This window comes from Natrix helvetica (genome assembly GCF_964273705.1).
Source record: "Natrix helvetica genome assembly, chromosome: 1".
Taxonomy (NCBI): Eukaryota; Metazoa; Chordata; class Lepidosauria; order Squamata; family Natricidae; genus Natrix; species Natrix helvetica.
Genome location: NC_138548.1, coordinates 352,631,534 through 352,653,168, shown reverse-complemented (window position 1 = coordinate 352,653,168; position 21,635 = coordinate 352,631,534). Strand labels below are relative to the sequence as shown.

The 21,635-nt window shown below is 46.7% G+C and overlaps 2 protein-coding genes and 1 long non-coding RNA gene across 3 annotated transcripts in view; 1 reads left to right on the top strand and 2 right to left on the bottom strand.

The window, feature by feature from the left end:
• LOC309383178 overlaps positions 1-21,635 on the bottom strand; it is a 474,080-nt gene that overhangs the window by 401,881 nt on the left and 50,564 nt on the right. The window lies entirely within an intron of this gene.
• Positions 1,904-13,572, bottom strand: LOC309382854 (uncharacterized protein). Its single transcript, XM_081934778.1, has 4 exons — positions 13,453-13,572; positions 10,455-10,583; positions 9,092-9,193; positions 1,904-4,139 (listed from the first exon to the last, which is right to left on the bottom strand). Exons 1-4 carry the CDS (start codon positions 13,478-13,480, stop codon positions 3,520-3,522), a joined length of 879 nt encoding a protein of 292 aa, XP_081790904.1. The 5' UTR covers positions 13,481-13,572; the 3' UTR covers positions 1,904-3,519.
• Positions 12,964-20,444, top strand: LOC309382851 (uncharacterized protein). The gene is made up of 3 exons (XM_081934774.1): positions 12,964-13,062; positions 15,810-15,915; positions 16,989-20,444. Exons 2-3 carry the CDS (start codon positions 15,810-15,812, stop codon positions 18,980-18,982), a joined length of 2,100 nt encoding a protein of 699 aa, XP_081790900.1. The 5' UTR covers positions 12,964-13,062; the 3' UTR covers positions 18,983-20,444.

Here is a 21,635-nt window from a genome sequence, read left to right as displayed (position 1 = left end):
AAAAGGCATCCAGGAAGGTCAGTAATAGATTGTACTTGTGATTACAATTAGGCCAGGCCGGCTAGCCGGAACAGGTGGGTCTTGAGTTTCTTACGGAAGGAGCGGAGATCAACAGTAGTTCTAATGTCAGGGGGGAGTTCGTTCCAGAGGGTTGGGCCCATCACAGAGAAGGCCCTACTCCTGGGCACCGCCCCCCCACATTGTCTAGCGGAGGGTACCCGGAGGAGACCCTCCCTGTGTGAGCGGATTGGTCATAGGGATGTATGGGGTAGAATGCGATCTCGCAAATAACTAGGTCCCGAGCCATGAAGCGCTTTGAAGATGACAATCAACACCTTGAAACGCACTCGAAAAGCCACAGGCAGCCAGTGCAGCTCGCACAGAAGTGGTGTTACATGGGAGTACCTGGTACACCCCAAGATTGTCCGCGCGGCTGCATTCTGAACCAACTGGAGCCTTCGGGTGCATCTCAAGGGGAGCCCCATGTAGAGAGCATTACAGTAATCAAGACGGGAAGTCACCAGGGCCTGAGTGACTGTGCGAAGGGCGTCCCGCTCAAGTAGGGGGCGCAATTGGTGCACCAGGCGCACCTGGTGGAACGCCCTCCCAGCCACGGCCGTCACATGATCATCCAGCGACAGCCGGGAGTCTAGGAGGACGCCCAAATTGCGTGCCCTATCCACCGGGGGTAGTTGTTTCCCCCCCGATGGCCAGAGATGGAGCAAACTGGCTAAAGCGGGGCGCCGGTAGCCACAGCCACTCCGTCTTGGAAGGGTTCAGTTTGAGTCTGTTGTCCCCCATCCAGACCCGCACGGCTTCCAGACACCGGGACATCACCTCGACGGCTTCGTTGGGGTGGTTCGGGGTAGAGATGTATAACTGAGTGTCATCTGCATACAGATGGCACTCAACCCCGAATCCTCGAATGATCTCACCCAGCGGTTTCATGTATGTGTTGAACAGGAGAGGTGAGAGGACCGACCCCTGCGGCACCCCACACGTGAGCGGCCTCAGGGTCGACCTCTGCTCCCCCGTCAACACACATTGCGTCCGACCGGAGAGGAAGGAGGAGAACCACTGCAACACGGTGCCCCCCACCCCCATCCCCTCCAGCCGGCGCAATAAGATACCATGGTCGATGGTATCGAAAGCCGCTGAGAGGTCTAATAGGACTAGGATGGAGGAGCAACCCCCATCTTTCGCCCTCCAGAGATCATCCACCAACGCGACCAAAGCCGTCTCAGTGCTGTGCCCGGGCCGGAAACCGGACTGGCGCGGGTCTAGATAAACAGTTTCCTCCAGGTGCTGAGGGAACTGTTGCGCCACCACACTCTCAACAACCTTCGCTAAAAAGGGAAGGTTGGAGACAGGACGATAATTGGCTAACTCTACTGGGTCCAGAGAAGGCCTCTTAAGTAGGGGCCTCACCACCGCCTCCTTCAAGACGGCTGGTAGGAACCCCTCCCTCAGCGAGGCGTTCACTAGTCCCAGGAGCCAGTCTCGTGTAACCTCCCAGGCTGCCAGTACAAGCCAGGAGGGACACGGGTCCAATAAACATGTGGTGGCCCGCAGTCGCCCGCGTAACCTGTCCATATCCTCGGCGGCAACAGAGTCAAACTCCTCCCAGCATGGTACCTCAAGACTCTCCACCGGTGTCTCCCCAAGATCACTCAAGGAAACCCACTCGCTCCGGATCCGATTGATTTTATCCTGCAGATATTCCCCAAATTCCTCTGCCCTACCCTGCAAAGGGGCTTCCCGCGGCCTCTGTGAAAGGAGGGAGCGGGTCACCCGAAACAGGGCGGCAGGGCGGTTTTCTGCGGACGCAATAAGAGTGGCATAGTATCGACGTTTAGCCACCCTTAGTGCCACAAGGTAGGTCCGTAAACGGCCTCCCCTGAACATCCGGAATGTACCGGAGCTGATGGCTGGCGTGCCACCAAATATGGCTCTATGTGCCACCTGTAGCACGTGCGCCATAGGTTCGCCGTCACGGCCTTATAACATCCCGGTCAAATGATTGTCCTCTCTAGGGATGAAGCACCAACAACTTCCAGGGTTAAGCCCTGTGTGGGTGCACTTGTGTGCAAGCAAACTGGCTGAATCACATCTTTAATTTTTATTTTTATCCTGCATGAGTTCTCTCAGGTTTCATCAGGCTGGATTTGCAGGAAAAGCTTTCCCCGCAACCCAAACGTGAATATGATTTCTCCCCTCCATGCGGTCCTTTGTGGACCACGAGAAACGTTTCCTCATAAGGGGTGCGTTGGTTTGGTGTCTCTTTTGCACACATCCCTGAATCTCTCATCCGGTTCCTGTGCAACCTGGAACTTTCCCCGCGATCCGAAGACGGATTCTCTGTTTTTCCTTTGTGGGTCTTCTCGTGCTGGAGAAGGCTTGATTTCTGGATGAAGCTTTTCCCACATTCTGAATAGATGTGGGGTTTCTCCTCCATGTGGATCTTCTCGTGTTGGATCAAGCTGGATTTGCCGGTGAAACCTTTAGCGCAACAGAAGCACTGCTACGGCTTTTCACTGGTGTGGGTCCTCTGGTGTACAACGAGAGTTGCTTTAGTGCTGAAGTCCTTCCCACACTTGGCACAGTTGTAAGGCATTTCTCCCGTCTTTTGGTGTTTTAAGTGGTTCCACCAGTTGCTGAAAATTTTCCCACGTCAGCACACTTGTGTTGCTTTCCACCCACATGTGTCCCCTTGTGCACAACAAAATTGGACCTCTGGCTAAAACTTCTTCCGCACGCTACTTTACATGTTTTCTTTCTTAGATGGACTCCCTCATGTATGACAAGCTTGCATTTCAGCCTGTATCCTCTTCCACAGTGGAAGCAGGTGTGCAAATTTGGTCCATTACGGGGGCCCTTGGGAGCTGCAAGATGCTTTAATTTTGAAATGATGCTTTTTCCACAGGGAGAGAACCAATATGGCTTCCTTCCCATTTGAGGTCTTCTGTTTCTGAGGAGAACTAACCTAGAACCGAAGGATTTCCCACCGCCGGAGCAAGAATACAACTTCTCCCCTTGCTGTACGCTTTCGTGTCTGCTAAAACTCGTTTTGTCAACAAAGCTCTTCCCACGATATGTTTTCTCACTTGTGTGGCTTCTTTGGTGGATCACAAGGCTTAAGCTACGATGGAATCTCTTCCCACACTTCGAACACTCATAGGGTTTCTCTTCCTTATGCATCATCTCATGGACGAGAAGATGCGACCTTTGAAGGAACCGCTTCCCACAATCTGCGCATTGATGGGGTTTCTCGCCAGAATGGATCCTCTCATGTATCAAGAAGTTTGAGCGCTGAATGAAACCTTTCCCGCAGTGCTCGCACCGGTAAGGCCTTTCTCCCGCTTCCATCTTTTCGTGCCTGAGGAGCGCCGATTTGTGACGGAAACTCTTCCCACATTTGCAGCAGGTGTATGGCTTCTCTCCCGTGTGGGTCCTCTCATGCCTGGTCAAGATGGACCTCTGGCTGAAACTTCTCCCGCATTCCGTGCATTTATACGGCTTCTATCCTGTGTGAGTTTTCTCGTGCCGAACAAGGCTAGATCTCTGCGTGAAGTTTTTCCCGCAATCGGAGCACTGATGAATTCTCTCCCCCATGTGGCTTCTTTCGTGGATGAGAAGGCTTAAGCTGTGATTGAATTTCTTCCCGCATGTTGAACTTTCGTGAGATGTTTCCTGCTTGTGGGTCATCTCGTGGACAAGGAGATGCCACCGCTGGACAAAGCTTTTCCCACAATCCGAGCACAGGTGCGGTTTCTCGCCAGTGTGTATTCTCTCGTGGATGAGAAAGCTTGACTTCTGAATAAAACCCTTCCCACAGTGTGAACATTCGTAGGGTCTCTCCCCAGCCTCCATCTTTTCATGCCTGAGGAGTGCTGATTTGTGGCGGAAGTTTTTCCCACACTGGGAGCATTTATACGGCTTCTCCCCCGTATGGGTCCTCTCGTGTCGGGTCAAGATCGACCTTTGACTGAAACTCCTCCCACACTCCAAACACTGATATGGCTTCTCTCCTGTATGAGTCTTCTCATGTCTTACAAGGCTGGACCTCTGCGTGAAGCTTTTCCCACAATCGGCACATCTATTCTCCTTACTTCCCGCATAGCTCTGTGTCAGCTCCTCTTCTGTGGGATAAACAGAAAATCACAATGTGAAAATAAGCAAAGGAAGTTGCTGCAAAAGACATTTGGGATAAGGTATATCACATGCATTTTAGAGTGGTGCAGTGGCCTGGAGGTGGAGCTCTCGCCTCATAATCAGGAGGCTGTGAGTTCAATCCTAGGTAGAGGCAGATATTTCTCTCTCTGGGCACAATGAGAATATATCTGCTGAACAAAACTCTACATTGGCAACAGGAAGGGCATCCAGTCATTAAACACTCTTCTAGCTCCATTCAGTTGCCACCTTCCAAGGGATTATGGGGTCATTAAAAGAAGATGTATATCACATGCATTTTACTCTCTGTAGTGCAGTGCTTCTCAATTATTTTCTGTCATGCCCCCCCTAGGAAGAAGAAAACATTTCGCGCCCCCCCCCCCCCGCGCGACTGTAAATAGTCTAATTTGTCTATAAAATTGTTATAAGTACACCTCTGCATAACATAGCACACCGGTCTTTCCTCGACTCCCACCGTAGTCACATGCTTTCTTTCCTCTTTCCCTCTTACTTGTCTATCCTTCCTTCCACCCTCCCTTCCTCCTTCCCTTCCTTCCTGCCTCCCTTCCAGTTCCCTCCTTCCTCTTTCCCCCTGCCTGCCTGCCTTCTTTCCTCTTTCCCTATCCTCCTATCCTTCCTTTCTCCCTCCCTCCTTCCCTGCCTCCCTTCCAGTTCCATTCTTCCCTCCTTCCTTCTGCCTCCTTCCTGCCTGCTTGCCTTCTTTCCTCTTTCCCTCTTGCTTGTCTATCCTTCCTTCCACCCTCCCTTCCTCCTTCCCTTCCTTCCTGCCTCCCTTCCAGTTCCCTCCTTCCTCTTTCCCCCTGCCTGCCTGCCTTCTTTCCTCTTTCCCTATCCTCCTATCCTTCCTTTCTCCCTCCCTCCTTCCCTGCCTCCCTTCCAGTTCCATTCTTCCCTCCTTCCTTCTGCCTCCTTCCTGCCTGCTTGCCTTCTTTCCTCTTTCCCTCTTGCTTGTCTATCCTTCCTTCCACCCTCCCTTCCTCCTTCCCTTCCTTCCTGCCTCCCTTCCAGTTCCCTCCTTCCTCTTTCCCCCTGCCTGCCTGCCTTCTTTCCTCTTTCCCTATCCTCCTATCCTTCCTTTCTCCCTCCCTCCTTCCCTGCCTCCCTTCCAGTTCCATTCTTCCCTCCTTCCTTCTGCCTCCTTCCTGCCTGCTTGCCTTCTTTCCTCTTTCCCTCTTGCTTGTCTATCCTTACTCCCTCCTCCCTTTCTTCCCTCCCTCCCTGCCAGCAGCTCCTCCAGCATCCCAGCTGGAAGCAGCAGCACAACAGTCGCCGTTACCAGGGGCGAAGGGGTGGGGGTGGCAAGATCGGGCGACCGCCGCCCCTTTGTCCCTTCCCCAACAGCGGCTGTTGCGCTTCCGCTTCCAGACGGAATGTTGGCGGTGGAGCTGCTGGCGGGGAGGCGAGCTACCTGCATAAAGACGCCGCCGAGGGCATGGCAGAATATATCCCGGCTTGAAGTGGCAGCGCTGGGGACTGCTCAGAGACTCATCAGAGCCGCGGGCTGGAGCTGTGCAAAAAGTCTGCTTGGGCTGGGGGGGGGAGGGAGGGAAGCCTGGGACAGCCATGCTTCCCTCCCTCCCAACCCCGCCCGAGCAGGCTTCTTGCACAGATCCAGCCCGCGGCTCTGATGAGTCTCTGAGCAGTCCCCAGCGCTGCCACTTCAAGCCAGGATATATTATGCCTCGCCCACGCCGCCGCCGTTGCACCCAGACGGAAAGGGAGCCTTCGCGCCCCCCTTTACGGAGCCTCCGTAATAGTGGGGGGGCGCGCCCCACTATTTGAGAACCGCTGCTGTAGTGTGAGGAAGAGAAAATTGTGGTTATAGCTAGTCCTCAACCTACAACTACAACTGTGAGCAGACTTTCCATTGCAAATCAAGGCAGTTAAGCGAGCCATTCCAATTTTATGTCACAGTTGTTAAGTGACTCAGTATGGTTGTTAAGTGAATCATTCAGTTCTTCAGCTTCCCCCATTGATTTTGCTTGTTGAAAGCTGGCTGGGCTTTGAACGCCCGTAGGGCTCTCTCTTCCTTATGCATCGTCTCATCAACCAATTTCATTGTATAGATGATGTACAATGACAATAAAGGCTATATTTATTACTACCATATTTTTCGCACTATAAGACGCACCAGAGTATAAGACGCACCATGATTTTGAAGAGGTAAATTTTTTAAAAAAGGTTTTTGCCCTCTGCAGGCCTCCCAAGCCCTTGGCGCGCCTCATTTTTTTGCAAAAAAAAAAAGGGGGGGGGGGCATGCAGAGCTTTGGGAGGCTTGTAACATGCTCCTGGGAGCTGGGGGGGGGGGGACAAGCAAAAAAAAGGCCGTTTTTTTGCACACAAAAAAAGGGCATGCAGAGGCTTTGGGAGGCTTGTAGAGTGCTCTTGGGGACGGGGGCACAAACAGTCCCTTTTTTGCCCCTTTTTTGCCCTCCCCAGCCCCCAGGAGCACTCTGAAAGCCTCCTAAAGGCTATGCACGGCCATTTTAGTGAAGGGGGCGGGGTTTCGGGAGGCCAAAAATGCTGTATTCAGTGTATAAGACACACCCAGATTTTCAGCCTCTTTTTTGAGGGGAAAAAGGTGCGTCTTTTACTCCGAAAAATACAATATTAATATTATTATTATTATTATAATTGATGAACAGGTGCAATCTTCGAAGGAACCGTTTTCCACAGCCTGCACATTGATAGGGGTTTCTCACCGGTATGGAGCCTCTCGCAAATGGTGATCACGTGACATTCCCCCCCCATGACATGGCAGCCATCTTAACTACATGCCAATTGCCAAGCCCTTGAGTGTTGATCACATGACCACGGGGATGCTAAGATGGCTGTTCGTGCGATGACCAATTAGTGGCTTTTTTAGTGCTGTTGTTAACTTTGAACAGTCATTAAATGAACTGTTGTAAGTTGAGGACTACCTGTACATTTTTTTTTAATGGTCTACAGTCGGGCGTTTCTATTTTCCAAGTTCACATTACTGAGTCGAAAACTTCAGGCGTCCTCCTCAAGTGGGAAGTATGCCTATGCATTTATTCAATTAAACAAAACTTAATATGACTCCGGCAGCGTACAACATTAAATATCTACCCTGTGATAGCGACAAATAGAATTATGTTTCTCTACTAATTGCAGAAGTTGAAAATTAGGCTGCGCAGTCTTAATAGTTCTTCTCTCAGGGTGAAATGTCTAATACCAACCTAGATGTAGCAATATCACCTCTAGAGTTGACAAATAATGAATTTGGGTACAAAAATCAAATTAAGAATACAGCCAAATTAGAAACGTGCGACGAAGCCAATAGAAAACAATACCATTTGTGAATGTCTGGGATCCAAATAGATAGAATAATAATTTTAGAATAACTCATTCCAAAGCTCGCCTGAACATGTATTATTTGCTGTTCCAACAGCCAGGCAGCCATTGCTAGAAAGTATTCCTTCAATCTTTTTTTTTTAAATAGAATTTTTATTTTTTATTTTTAGTCAAACAAACACAAACAAAATCAGTGGAACAGCTTGCCTCCAGAAGTTGTGAATGCCCCAACACTGGAAGTCTTTAAGAAGATGTTGGATAGCCATTTGTCTGAAACGGTATAGGGTTTCCTGCCTAGGCAGGGGGTTGGACTAGAAGACCTCCAAGGTCCCTTCCAACTCTACCATTGTATTGTATTATAAAACATAAAACCATCTTCCAGTTACATACAGTGTGTCGGTTGGTTACAAAACCTTTGTGCATCCTCTTCATAGTCCTTACTTACAATTTATATAAAATCTCATATTATCAATCTAGTACCGGTATATATGTATACATTATTATCATTATTAATCATTTATTTGACTATAATTATTATTACTTCATTTTATGCGACCTTTTCTTAATTTTGAATTTATTTATATTATGGCATTTCATTACATCATCTTCAAGCCATCCAATGGTAGTACATCTTTATATTATATTCTGTATCATTCCATTGTCCTTGTATTGTAAGATTCTCAAGTATATTTCATTTCCATATTTTTTTATCTAACCATTGATAAAATAAATCCCATATTTTATAAAATTGTTTATCTTCTTGTTCTCTGATTTCAAACGTCAATTTGAATCTTCAATCTTGATCTCAATTCACAGTGACAATAAGACAGGCAGTAATAAAAGCAATTTTTACTCCAAGTACTAGAAATCCAGTAAAAACTGTTGAATTGCTTCACTGTTCTGACACCCCCCCCACCCCCCCACTGGGAATAAACCAGAACACAGGCTTGGCTATTTGCCACTGTTTAATTACTGAGATAATGAATCCTTTGGCTGAGGGCCCAGGCAACTCACGTTCAATAGATTAACTCTGCAGCAACTCAGATAGTTCAAATGAAGCAATGCAGATAGTCCAAACGAACAGACACGGCTAGAATATACAGACAGATTTCCTTCACTACTAATTCGAATGGTTGTTTCCTGCAAATGTCCCCTCCCAATGCCTCACCTATAATCTCTCTTGGGAGGGGCCAATCCACAACCTCTTGTGCTTAATCATCTTCTGTGAGTCTGCCTACAGAGTTGCTGCTTCTGTTTCTCAGCCCTTCTCAATCTAGCATCAGGGACAAACTGCCTTTGATCCTCCCCACTGCTCCATGCCTCAGGCGCCTCCTGGTGGCCAACCAGCCCCTCTGGTCCCTGCTCTGATTCTGAACCCTGCCCAGGGTCCTCCACATCATCCACAGCAGACTCATGGATCCTCGCTATCCAAGTCCATCAACAGCTCAGCCGGATCCTGCTGGGCCACAACACTTCTCTATATAATTTTTGCTACTGCAATCTTGGAAGCTGATGTTTCTTTACCTGAGGACATAGTGATGCCTTAGTTCAATATCTAGTGATCTTGAGAAATAAAAATTCTTACCTGAGCGAGTAGATGGAAAGGGCCCGTTTCCTTCAGAAACCTGGCGATACAGCATCCAACAACCTTCCTGTTCTTCCTTCTTTATTATCGCAGCAGGAAACTCTGCTCAGAGAAATGAGGCAATTGCAGTGATCAGACATTGGCCAAAGTCAAAAGTGTCTCTCCTTTGAGTGCCTTATTGCCAACCTTGTAACATTTTCCCCCCCTGACATCTTGTTATGCACAGGTAGTCCTTGACCTATGACCATTCATTCAGCGGCTGTTTGAAGTTATGATGGTGCTGAAGGAATAGGGGTTGGGACCAGCCCTTGGATTTCTAGATGTCCAAGCACCTCCACAGTTAAACATGACCACAATCTGGGTGCTTACCAACTGACCAAATACAATGACAAAAATCGTAAAATGGGGCAAAACTCACTTAACAAACGTTTCACTTAGCCACATAAATGTTGGGCTCAATTGTGGTCGTAACTCAAGGACTACAACCTGTATGCGTTCGGCAGCAAACTACTTTGTACATATCACACAAGAGTTTTATCTTCCTTGTCACGATGTTAAATTGTTTGCTAGCCTGAACTGACTAAACTGACATTCAAGAGTTAAACTAAGAAAGCTTTATTGCGCAGGTCATAAAACAAATGTTATCTGAAAGTGATTTATTGCGCATGCTTCACACATTCCAGAACTCATTCCTTTGTTCTTTGTCCGATTGCCAGGGAGCTGGCAACCGGAGCTTTTATTATCAAAATGTAACCATTAGTTAGTTCTGTTTTATTATTTTATTATTAAAGTTTGTTTATTACTTAGAATATACTTCTCAAAGACTTTTATTTCTTTTCTTAATATCTCAAATGATATGCTGAAGGGAATCAGCCCGATCCATTGATCTCAGACTTCTCCAGGGTGTTTTTTCCCCTGACATTCCTCCTGTTCTGATTTGTTTATAGGCTTCCTTGGAACTGGGGAAAAAATATTCTGGCAATTCAACTTGCAACCCCATGGAGTTTTGCAGTGCTTATAGAGTCCGATCTTCCAAAAAATCAGTGGTGGCGCAGTGGATGGAGCGTAGTATTGCAGGGTAACTCACTGTCAGGGGTTCGATTCTGACCAGCTCAAGGTTGACTCAGCCTTCCATCCTTCCGAGGTGGGTAAAATGAGGACCCAGATTGTAGGGGGCAAATATGCTGACTCTGTAAACCGCTAGGAGAGGGCTGTAAAAGCATTGTGAAGCAGTATATAAGTCTAAGTGCAATGGCTGTTGCTATCTTCTTGCCTCTTTGTTTATTTCTACAAGAGACTGTTGCCATTGCAATGAGGGAGAAGATTTGCAATGATTTGAGACTTTTTGGACTTTCCTTCTTACCTGGAGTTTTATCCACTGTAGTTTCCCTTTCTAGGCGAGGTGAGAGCAATGCTGTCCTTTCTTGTTCTGCGTTTCCTGACAGCCACTGCTCCTCTCCTTGTTCCACTTTTATTATTACATCCGGGAACTCTGGTCAAAAGAAAATATATGGCTCAATGACTCAACAGCATGATATTCTTTGGGAGAGGAGAATCAGGAAGTTCTTGATTGTTCTCTATGGTAGTTTCTAGTTTATTCCACAAGAAAAAAAGGATTAAACCAGGGGTGTCAAACTCAAGGCCCACAGGTCGGATCCAGCCCATGGGGTGCTTAAATCTGGCCCGCGGGACTACCCTGGAAATATCAAATCCTGCAGTGCTGTTGCTGGCCCAAACATTTCTACTTACTAACCTGGAAATTTACCTCTGCTGTTAGATTTTGTATTATCATGTTATTTATGCTATTGTATTTTTATTATTAGTTGAATAATAAAAATACAATGCTATAAATAACTTTTCTGCCCGGAAAAGCAATTTACTATTAAACAATGGGATACAAATTTAGAAATAAAAAGTTTAGTGGAGTATGAAGAATAAGTAATAAATGTTTGCCAGTAATATCTGGAAAAAGCGATAGGAAAATGGTTAGAGGTAAAGAACTGTGGAAAGAAAGAAGGGGAAAAAATGCATCTTGCGCCTGTGTCCACGGCCACCCCAGCCACACATCTCCCCTCCAAGGTAAAACACAATCCCGAAGCAGCCCTCAATGAAATTGAGTTTGACACCCCTGTATTAAACTGATACAAAAATGTACTAAGTTTTACGACGTCTTAAATATTTAATGGTTTCATCAGCTCTCTCACCTAAGCCATTCTCCAGTGGAATCCCCATATTGAGACAGAAAACCTGTGCAAATGGATAACTTTTAACACATTAAAAGCACACACACACCACCTCCACCCAAATCCCGGGAAAATAAGAGTCTTGCAATCATAGATGGCATGGCTCCACCCACTTTGCCTTATCACCCCACCCACTTCATTCTCCCCACCCCAGGAATGTTACCAGGTAATTTCAGGTCTTTGCCTGCTCTGAATAACAGCTGTGCCAAAAAGGTGGATGGGTGGTTGGTTGGTTGGTTGGTTGGTGTTGGAAGAAATGCCTATCTGGGTTCAGTTTCAAGTGTGGGGAAAAGACACTAGAAACATGGAGGCTGTTTGGAAAGATGCTTTAATGGTGGACAGGATCACATGCCTTGGAGCTCCTGGGTGAAAAAGGGAAGAGATGCTGAGAGTCCCTGGGTTTTATGCCTTCTCTGGACTTTGAACTTCCTGGGGCACAGGAAGAGTATGCTGGCTGGTTGCCTTCAGAGGTCATGGCTAGCTTTGTAGGTTGTCTGTGTGCTAAGCTTGGTTAAAACTTGGTCGGTGGTGCAATGAAGGGCAATGAAATGGCTCTGCCTGAAGGGGGTAGATCTTTGTTATGCAGAATAGACTGGCTCAGGCCTTAATGGCCCATTGACAAAGATGGGGGGGGCTACTAAGAGTGAGTCCTGCCTAAAACATGTTTGTCCATTTCTCATCCAGGGAAATATAATATTCTGCCTTTTTAAATATTTCCTAGGATATTTCATTCTTCTAGTAAAGGGGTGGGTGCTAACTTCCTTCAGTGGAAAGATAATGGATGGATGGAGAGAGGGGAAATGGATAAATGGATGGATGGATGGATAATGGATGGAGAGAGAAAGAGAGGATGGCTAGATGGATGGGTGAATAGATGGATGGATAATGGATGGAGAGAGAGAGGATGGATGGATGGATGGATAGATAGATGGATGGATGGATAAAGGATGGAGAGAGAGAGAGGATGGATAGATGGATGGATGGAGAGAGAGAGAGAGGATGGATGGATGGATGGGTAGATAGATGGATGGATGGATGGATGGATAATGGATGGAGAGAGAGAGAGAGAGGATGGATAGATGGATGGATGGGTAGATAGATGGATGGATGGATAATGGATGGGGAGAGAGAGAGAGGATGGATAGATGGATGGATGGAGAGAGAGAGGATGGATGGATGGATAGATAGATGGATAGATGGATGGAGAGAGAGAGAGAGGATGGATAGATGGATGATGGATGGAGAGAGAGATTCAAGCATTGGGTAACATGTTAAAAGAAAACACACTTGGTAAAAGCAACTAAGGAGTTATCCGTAGTAAAAATGATCCTAAAAGGAACACGCGAGCGAAGGATGTATTTGTTTCCCATTCATTCTCCCTCCCCCTCCCCTCCCGCGAATGCAAACACACTAGTGGGGGGGAGGGGGAACGACCCAGGAAGAGGAGGCGGGGGAGGAGGAAGACACGTGATCAAAACAACAACAAAGGGCCAACTGTGGGCAAAGGAAAAACGCGCGAGCTTCGGCGGCGGCGCGCGAGCATGCCCGGGACCGAAGAGGCGGCGCCCGCCCGCCCTATCATAATAAGAGCCCCTCCCTTATTCTCTCCCCCTCCACTTCCCTTTCTTCTTCCCCCGCTCTGTTTATTCGCCCAGCCCTGCCCGGGCCCGTCTCCCGCCGCCGAATCGCCTGGCGGAGCGCTGCGAAGTGCGAATCCCCGCGTGCGAGGTATGGACTTTTCCCTTTCCACTCTCCCCCCCCCCTCTCAAAAAAAGTCACTTTGCAAGAGGTCGGAATGCCTGGAAGCGAAGCGGGGGAGGGGTATCCTCCGCACGAAGCCCCTGCGCCTTCATGGGGGGGGGATAAGAGAGTCAATCCCCCCCCCCTTCCGATTTTAAAAATTGCAATGCAAAACAAGCCGATCTTGCAAAAAGTAGCTCGCGTTCCTAAGCGAACGATGGCGAATCGGGGTTAGATTCTGGGTTTGCTTTTTGTTGTGTCCCGGGATTCGATCCTGTTCCCCGCGTGGATTTGGGCCAGGGGAAAATAAAGCCATCCCTCCCACCCCCGAATCTGCACCCCTGGCAGGGCGCTTTCTCCTCCTTTTTCCTCCCCTACCTCTGCAGCCCTTTTGGAGAATGGGCATTGTAGTCTCTGGGCAGGTGTCTTGGTTCTAAAACGAGGACAGGACTTCATATCCCATCAGCCCCCTCATTCTCTAGCAATGCCTTCTCCGCCTCCTTTGCCCTCTTGAGGATTTGGGTTCAGAAGCGCGAATTCGCTTTTGAATTAGCTTGTTGGTCGCAAAAGGGGATCACGTGACCCCGGGACACTGAAATCGTCATAAATAGGAGCTAGTTGCCAAGTGTCTGAATTTTGATCCTGTAACCATGGGAATGCTTCAACTGCTGTAAATGTAAAAAAAAAATGGTCATGTCATTTTTTACAGAGCTGTCGTAACTTCGAACGGTCACTAAATGACGCAAAGGTCCTTTTTCAAGAGACAACTGGACTTCCTTGTTTTCTTTGAAGAAGTTTCGCTTCTCATTCAGCCCTACCTTCAGTCAGAGCTGAAGAAGCTGCTTGGATAAGAAGTGAAACGTCTTCAAAGAAAAAAAAACCAAGGAAGTCCAGTTGCCTCTTGAAAAAAAGCACCTTTGGGACAACTATGACCTGGATGACTGAGAATCTCCACAGACGGTCACTAAATGAACTGCCGTAAGTCAAGGACTACCTGTATTCCATAGGTATTTTGGGAACTGACACAATTGCACATAGACTTTAAATGAGATGAAGATAGAATGCTTACAACACTGCTACAGAGATGTCATCCTTGCTGAAATAGGAGGTTTCCTTCTCTTCTTTTTGTTTATTTTGTTAGATTGTTATCTATAGCACTATCCCAAATACCAGGAGTTGCATTGCTCACTCAAGCTCTAAATGTAGATGTTTATGCATCCAAAATGACATCATCTACATACAGAAAGGAGCATAACTGAGTTCTGAAAAATCAAAAATCAGAGGGTTGAGAAAAAAACGCAACAGTGTGAGCTATATTTAATAGATTGAAAGTTTGTGTTCATTCTCTATTAGAAATACATCGGGGTTTTCCTTTTACATTCCTTTTAATAACTTTATACTGCAGTTACATTTTATTGTATTATGATTACTGTATTGTTGTTTCAATTGACTACATTTCACTAAAATAATTAGAAGGAAAAGTGTGCAGTGGAATTGCTAGGATACTTCTGTGAAGGATGATGACGTTGATTATTTATTCACATTTCACCTTTATTATTTTGATAAATAACTGAAGCTGACAAACACGGCACTAGAATTCACTGTCTCCTAGTGGTTGGCCCAAACCCAGCCTACCTTCAAGCCTAAAGCAGGACCTGAATTCACAGTGTCCTGACTTCTGACTCTCTAATGACTAGATCAAACTGGCTTTCTGATGATGATTTATAGCAGCGCTTCCCAAATGTAAATAAATTACTCAAAATAAGGTAAATGTGGTTTTTTCTTGGGTAATGACCCAAACCCATTCCCCATCACGATAAGGATATTGAAATTGACTTAACATGTAGTAAATGTCAGGCCTGGAAGCCATCTTTTACATTGGGCCTTCAGACCTGCCACATTTAATGCTGGGGGAATATATGGAGTGGGATAGATATAGTCATAATAACATTCCTTTCTCGGAGAGTCAAGGACATCTTGCCCTGCACCTGGAGTGGTGTCACTGGGAAGCATCTCCAGTTGGGATGGTGCATTGATTGGACCATGTGATGGACATGTGGATCCTGGGCAGGGACTTGGACTTTCATTTGGGTGGGGAAAACCTGGAAGCTTTCAGATTTGGGTTTTCCCAGATGTGCCAATATGACATCTCTAATAAAATGGAACTTTGAGGAACCTCAAGCCTTGGATTCTTCTTTCATTGTGGGTGTTACTTGGAACCCTGATATTAAACAACATTGAAAAATTTCCCAGAGTATTCCTATTGGGATGAAAATCCATGAAATTGCCAGGGGTAATCCCTAAGGTGCTTTTCCCAATCTATTGAAATGACATAAAGACCATTCAATGATACCATTTTTATTACACAGGTAGTCCTTGAGTTATGACCATTCGTTCAATGACCACTGAAAGTTATGACGGTGCTGAAGGAAGGCTCTTACAATTAGGCCTCAAAATTTGGTAAGACTGATAAAAGATTTTGGGGAATGGAGGCAAAGTTTGGGAAGCACTGGTTTTCATCGGCTCCACTTCAAGAAAAGTTGGTGATTTGCAAAGTCCAAAATATAGTTGAATGCCAGACCTGAGAACAGACCCAAGTTTTTCAAAGACTTATGAAGCAACTACAGCTTCTGGGATTTCATGCTTCTGTAACCATGACCTTAATCTTTTAGAGGCAAGTGGATCTTAACATGAGACATGGTGCAAAGATTGAATGGACTTGATTTGTCTTTCAGATGCCGGTGAATTTCAAAGAAGTTGCTATGTATTTTCCGGAGGATCAAGAACTGATGTTGGATATAAATCATAGGAGTCCCTATGAAAGTGGCATGCAGGAGAATGGTAGGTGGTACTAACTAGAAATACTTTAGAACAGTCTTTTTCAACCGTGGCCACTTTAAGATGCGTGGACTTCAGTTCCCAGAATTCCCCAGCTATCTCATGCTGGCTGGAGAATTCGGGGATTTGAAGTCCACATATCTTAACATAGCTGAACTTGAGAAACATTGAACTATCGAATTGCTCATCATCTGCTCCTAATTTAAACTTTTGACGGATCTATAGTGGGACCAACAAGCCAAATTTTCAGGGAACTGAAAAACAGGATGAAAGTTACTACTGGCAATACCTATAAAAGGTGGAATGAAAAACACTAATGTTACGTTGGTTTAGTAATGAATAGAATGGAATAGAAATAGAATAGAATAGAGTTCTTTAGTAGCCAAGTGTGATCGGACACACAAGGAATTTGTCTTTGGTGCATATTCTCTCAGTGTACATAAAATACAAGATACAATTGTCAAGAATCATAAGGTACAACACTTAATGATAGTCATAGGGTACAAATAAGCAATCAAATCATACTAGGAAACAATCAATACAAATCCTAAGGTTACAAGCAACAAAGTTACAGTCATGCAGTCATAAGTGGGAGGAAATAGGTGAGAGAAACGATGAGAAGACTAATAGTAATAGTAATGCAGACTTAGTAAATAAGGAGGGAATTATTTGTTTAGCAGAGTGATAGCATTCGGGAAAAAGCTGTTCTTGTGTCTAGTTGTTCTGGTGTGCGGTGCTCTCTAGCGTCGTTTTGAGGATAGGAGTTGAAACAATTTATATCCAGGATGTGAGGGGTCTGTAACTATTTTCACATGTGCAAAATAAAACAACCGCCAAGCTCAGAGAGCACCACCGCCCCCTCAGTGAAAAAACTAGAATATCCAATCTTAGAAAATCAGCATGACTGTTCTAAGAAATCTAACCCACGTGGCAAATGCCTTGGGGACCAAGGACGTATCCTGAAATATAACATTTGTAGGAACAGGTTAGCTAAAATTAATTCCTCTTGGAGGATTTTCTTTTCCAGCCTGCTGAGATTATATTCATATACCAATTGTTTGTTTGTTTTTATTTAGCAGGTGGTGGGCAGATCCATGAGAAGAAGGAAGATGTGTTAGGGCAAAACTATAACCAAAATCAACCAATTGGAACATCCCCGGACGCGGCGGGTGAAGTGGTTTCCTTGTTTTTTGAGGAAGGAGAGCCAACCGTGAAACATCTCAACCCAGAGAGGCAGCGGCAATACCATTTAGCAAAGAGAAGAGATAGCTCTCCTGCTTACACCCAGGTCCCCCAGCCTCCGGGCCAGGGTGCACCTGGAAAGACCAGGCGCAGATCCAAGATCCCAAGAACCTGTAATGAATGTGGGAAGACGTTCGCTCAGGCGTCCAACCTCCTGGCCCATAAACGGATCCACACGGGCGAGAAGCCCTATAAGTGCATCCACTGCGGGAAAAGCTTCACCGAAAGGTCGAATCGCAACCGGCATCAGAGGACCCACTCGGGACAAAAGCCGTACAATTGCCTTGACTGCGGAAAGAGCTTCAGCTTCAGGTCCGACCTCATCCGACATGGGATCACCCACACGGGAGAGAGGCCGTACAAATGTTCGGATTGTGGGAAAAGCTTCAGCCATGCCTCAACCCTCATTCGGCATGAGAACATCCATACGGGGGAGAAACCTTACTCCTGCGCGGACTGCGGTAAATGCTTCACCCAAAGCTCATCCCTTCTGGCGCACAAACGGCTGCACACCGGAGAGACGCCGTTCATCTGCCCCATTTGTGGAGAAAGCTTCAATTGGAAGTCGCATCTGGTGACGCACAAGCGGACCCACACGGGGGAACGGCCGTATAAGTGCGGCAAGTGCGAGAAAAGCTTCATCGAGAAATCCAAACTGAACCGGCATCAGAGGACCCACGCGGAGAAGGAACTCTATGGATGTGGGGAGTGCGGGAGAATCTTTAGCATCCGATCCAACCTGGTCCGGCACGAGACCGCTCACCGGACGGCGAAATCCCACAACTGTTTGAGCTGCGGGAAAAGTTTCAACCAGGCGGCGAAACTGATGCGGCATGAAAGGGTCCACACGGGAGAGAAGCCGTACTCCTGCTCAGGCTGTGGGAAAAGTTTCAGCCAGACCTCCGAACTCCTGCGGCACGAAAGGATCCACACCGGAGAGAAGCCGTACAAATGCTCGGCCTGCGGGAAGTGCTTCAATCGCAAATCACACCTCAGCACTCACGAAGCAACCCACTTAGCTGACCTGCCACGTGGAGGGCTACAAATCAGGACAGTCTACGACAGCAGCTCACTCTTTATTGCAGGGCTGAGTCCCCACCAGCAGACCCACGCAGAGGGCCAGGCGTATCCGGGCTCAGAAAGTGAAAAAGACTACAGCCACAGTTCGATCTTCATTGCGGGGCTGAACCCCAGCAGGCCCACCCACGTAGGTGACCAGCTGTATGAATGGCCCAACAGCAAGACCAGCTACGGCCATTGTTCACTCCTCATCACTGGAGTCAATCCACAAGAAGGCACTCAGGCAGAGGAGCCCCTGTTTCAATGTCTGGACAGAGAGACCAGCTACACTCGTAGCCCGTTGTTTAAAAGCATCATGAACCCACAGCAGGTGGTCCTTTCGGGAGGCCAACCGATTGCCTGCGTGGACCGCGAGAAAAATTACAGCGATCCCTCGCTTTCCCAGAAGGAGGAGAAACTGTTTAAATGTCCCGAATGTGGAAAGAGCTTCAACTGGCAGTCTCATTTCACCCGGCACAAAAGAATTCACACGGGAGAAAAGCCGTACTGTTGCACGGACTGTGGGAAAAGTTTCAACCGCAGGTCACACCTTGTTCGACACAGCAGGACCCACAACGGACTGAGCCTGTGCTCTCAGACTGTTGAAGAATCCTCAGTTCAGGACCTGGTTTTCTTAAACCCAAGCGAATCAATGCAGGCGCGAACGGGGATCAACACACAGAGTGCGGGGGCTTCCTCCTTCCTTCCTTGCACGAGGTTACCGCCTGGAAACCTCACAATCCTGCCTGCTGAACCCACTCAGGAATAAATCTTGTGAAGGTTCAGTGCATGATGAAGTATTAAAGAACTCAATCCCAGGGAAAAGCTGTGCATTGGGCAATACACAGTAGTAGAATATCCGTTCTCACTAGGCCCAAATGCCTGTGGCAAGGGAACAGTGGCCTTAGCTCTTAGGAATAATAGATGTGGTAAAACTGAGAGTTTTTCCATAAAATAATTCCAAATCTCCATGCTCACTGAAAAGTAGCATGCCAAGGAGCTAAATTAGCAGTCTCCCTGAGGTGCTGCTGCTTCTGTACCAGAGGTGTCAAACTCAGTTTCATTGAGGGCCACATCAGGATTGTGTTTGACCTTGAGGGGCCGGGGTGAGCATGGCTGGGGTGGGCGTGGCCAGATCAACATCACTCGTGTTGGAGGTGCCTGTGGTGGCCTGAGTGCCCTGCCAGCCAAAACGAGCTCCTGAGCTCTGTTTTAGGCGGCAATGACCTCCTGCAGCCCCCTGGCAGGGCGCAATAACCCTCCGGAGTTCCATTTTGGCTGACATAGGGTTGCAGGAGGCTGTTGCAGCCAAAAACGGAGCTCGGGAGGCCTTCTTGGCTGGCAGAGACACCGGGGGCCGGTTTTTCATTGTCTCCAGGGCAGCCCTGCAGGCCAGATATAAGTACACTCCGGGCCGCATTCAGCCCATGGGCCGTGAGTTTGACACCCCTGTTCTATACCCTTAAGGGTTTTTTTTTTAAATACAATCCCCGGCTTCCGATCTCTCATTTATGTTCAAAAGAAGGCTATTAAAGTTTTCAATCCGAAGCCAAACCATATGGAAGAATGTCATGCCAAGGATGTTTTCTCTTTTCCCGCCTTTGCAAATTCTTCCCCTAGAGCCGAAGTGGGGAAACCCAGCCTCTCCAGTTGTTGCTGTATTTTCACTATCATTCACCTCAGGCAGTGAATATCAAGGATGATGGGGATTAGAATCCAGCAGGGTCTGGAATGGTACAGGTGCTCAGTCTCAACTGTTAGGGAAATGGCTGGACCACTCCTGATAATAATGGGATTGTAGAGCTGAATAGTTCTTAATATTAGAAAACTCCTTCCATTAAATTAAATTAAAGTATTCCAGGCTGCCGCAAAGAAGAGACGGTCAATTTATTTTCCAAAGTACCAGAGGGCAGGACAAGAAACGATGGAAACTAATAAAAGAAAAAAGCAACCTGGAATTGAGGAGGGACTTCCTAACAGGGAGGACAGTTAACCAGTGGAACAGCTTGCCTCCTTCGTCCCTGGAGATTTTTAAAAAGACTGGACAGTCACCTTCCTGAAACAGTATAGAGTTTCCTGCTTGAGCAGGGGGCTGGACTAGAAGACCTCCAAGGTCCCTTCCAGCTCTATTCTGATTGATTGAAATTCAATTCCTGCCTAGGCAGGGGGTTGGACTAGAAGACCTCCAAGGTCCCTTCCAACTCTGTTATTCTGTTCTGTTAATTTTTTTTTTTTAAAAAAAAACCACCCTCTGTGTTTTGAGAGGCAAGTTCCACTTTAGGCGAGTAACTGTTTTCCTGCATTCTGAAAATTAGATCTTAAAGCCATTTCCACATGTCTATATAGATAGCAAAGGTAGCCTAAAGGAAATTGCATGAATTGGTAAGTTTAGATGATGACATATTACAATGGCGGTACAAACAGTCTTTGACTTACGACTGTAATTGAGCCCAGAATTACAGTTGTAAATCAGCCTGGTCCTTAAGCAGGACACCCTGTAAACACACCTGACTTTACAACCTTTTTTTGCTGCCGTCGTTCAACAGAAGCTGCAGTAATAAAGCAAATCTGTTGTCTGCAATGTGTGGGGTTTTTTTTTCTTGCTGGAAACCAGAAGTAAAAGCTGGTCTCTAGTAAATATATAAATTGTGGTCATGTGACCTCTGGAATACTGCAAACAGTCATAAATGTGAGCTGGTTACCAAGTGCCCCAAATGGGATCATGTTAATCGGGGGGAGGGGGGGACTTGTTAGAACTTTGAATCTGGATCATAAATGGTCGTCTGGAGGTCCATCCGAACTTGATTGGTTGCTAAGCATCCAGTCGTAAATTGAGGACTACCCATAGCTACAGCACTGGTAGTCCTTGACGTATGATCACAACTCAGCCCAGAATGAATGTTACTAAGTGAGAAGTTTGTTAAGGGAGTTTTGCCCCATTTTTCGACTTTTAATCACTGCAGTTGTTAAATTAGTAATGTGGTTGTTAAGTGAATCCAGCTTCCCTCTTGACTTTGCTTGTCAGAAGGTCGCAAAAGGGGATCCCATGACCCCCGTGATGTAGGAAAAGGGAAGGACCAGGCCAAGCACTTCAGTGTAGGAAACGAGTTTATTATGCATAGGCCCAAACATGTAAAGAAACGATAGGTTTGGACCCCGAAGGGTTAGCACAAACAGGGTTTATACCCCAAATTATGTATACATTTGCTGGGTGTTACATTTGACATATGGTTTGAAAAGAAACTGAAAACGCTTACAAATCTTTGCAGTGCAGTTTACAGAAAGGAACAGAAAGGAAGAAGGGGGTGACATGCATCTAATGAATTATGCCGACGCTATACTGTTTGAAGGAAGAAAAGGAGAAGTTAACAAGCAACAGGATACACCCATCTGGGTCAGTCTGCTCTGTTACCGATAAAAAT

Excerpts from the sequence above, each read along its gene's own strand:
- LOC309382854 (XM_081934778.1), bottom strand. The coding sequence starts at position 13,480 with ATGCCCATTCTCCAAAAGGGCTGCAGAG. Across the intron at positions 10,584-13,452 it reads TCTCCAAAAGGGCTGCAGAG|AGTTCCCGGATGTAATAATA; the intron begins GTAGGGGAGGAA and ends TCTTTTGACCAG. Across the intron at positions 9,194-10,454 it reads TACAGTGGATAAAACTCCAG|AGTTTCCTGCTGCGATAATA; the intron begins GTAAGAAGGAAA and ends TTCTCTGAGCAG.
- LOC309382851 (XM_081934774.1), top strand. The coding sequence starts at position 15,810 with ATGCCGGTGAATTTCAAAGAAGTTGCTATGTATTTTCCGGAGGATCAA. Across the intron at positions 15,916-16,988 it reads AAGTGGCATGCAGGAGAATG|CAGGTGGTGGGCAGATCCAT; the intron begins GTAGGTGGTACT and ends GTTTTTATTTAG.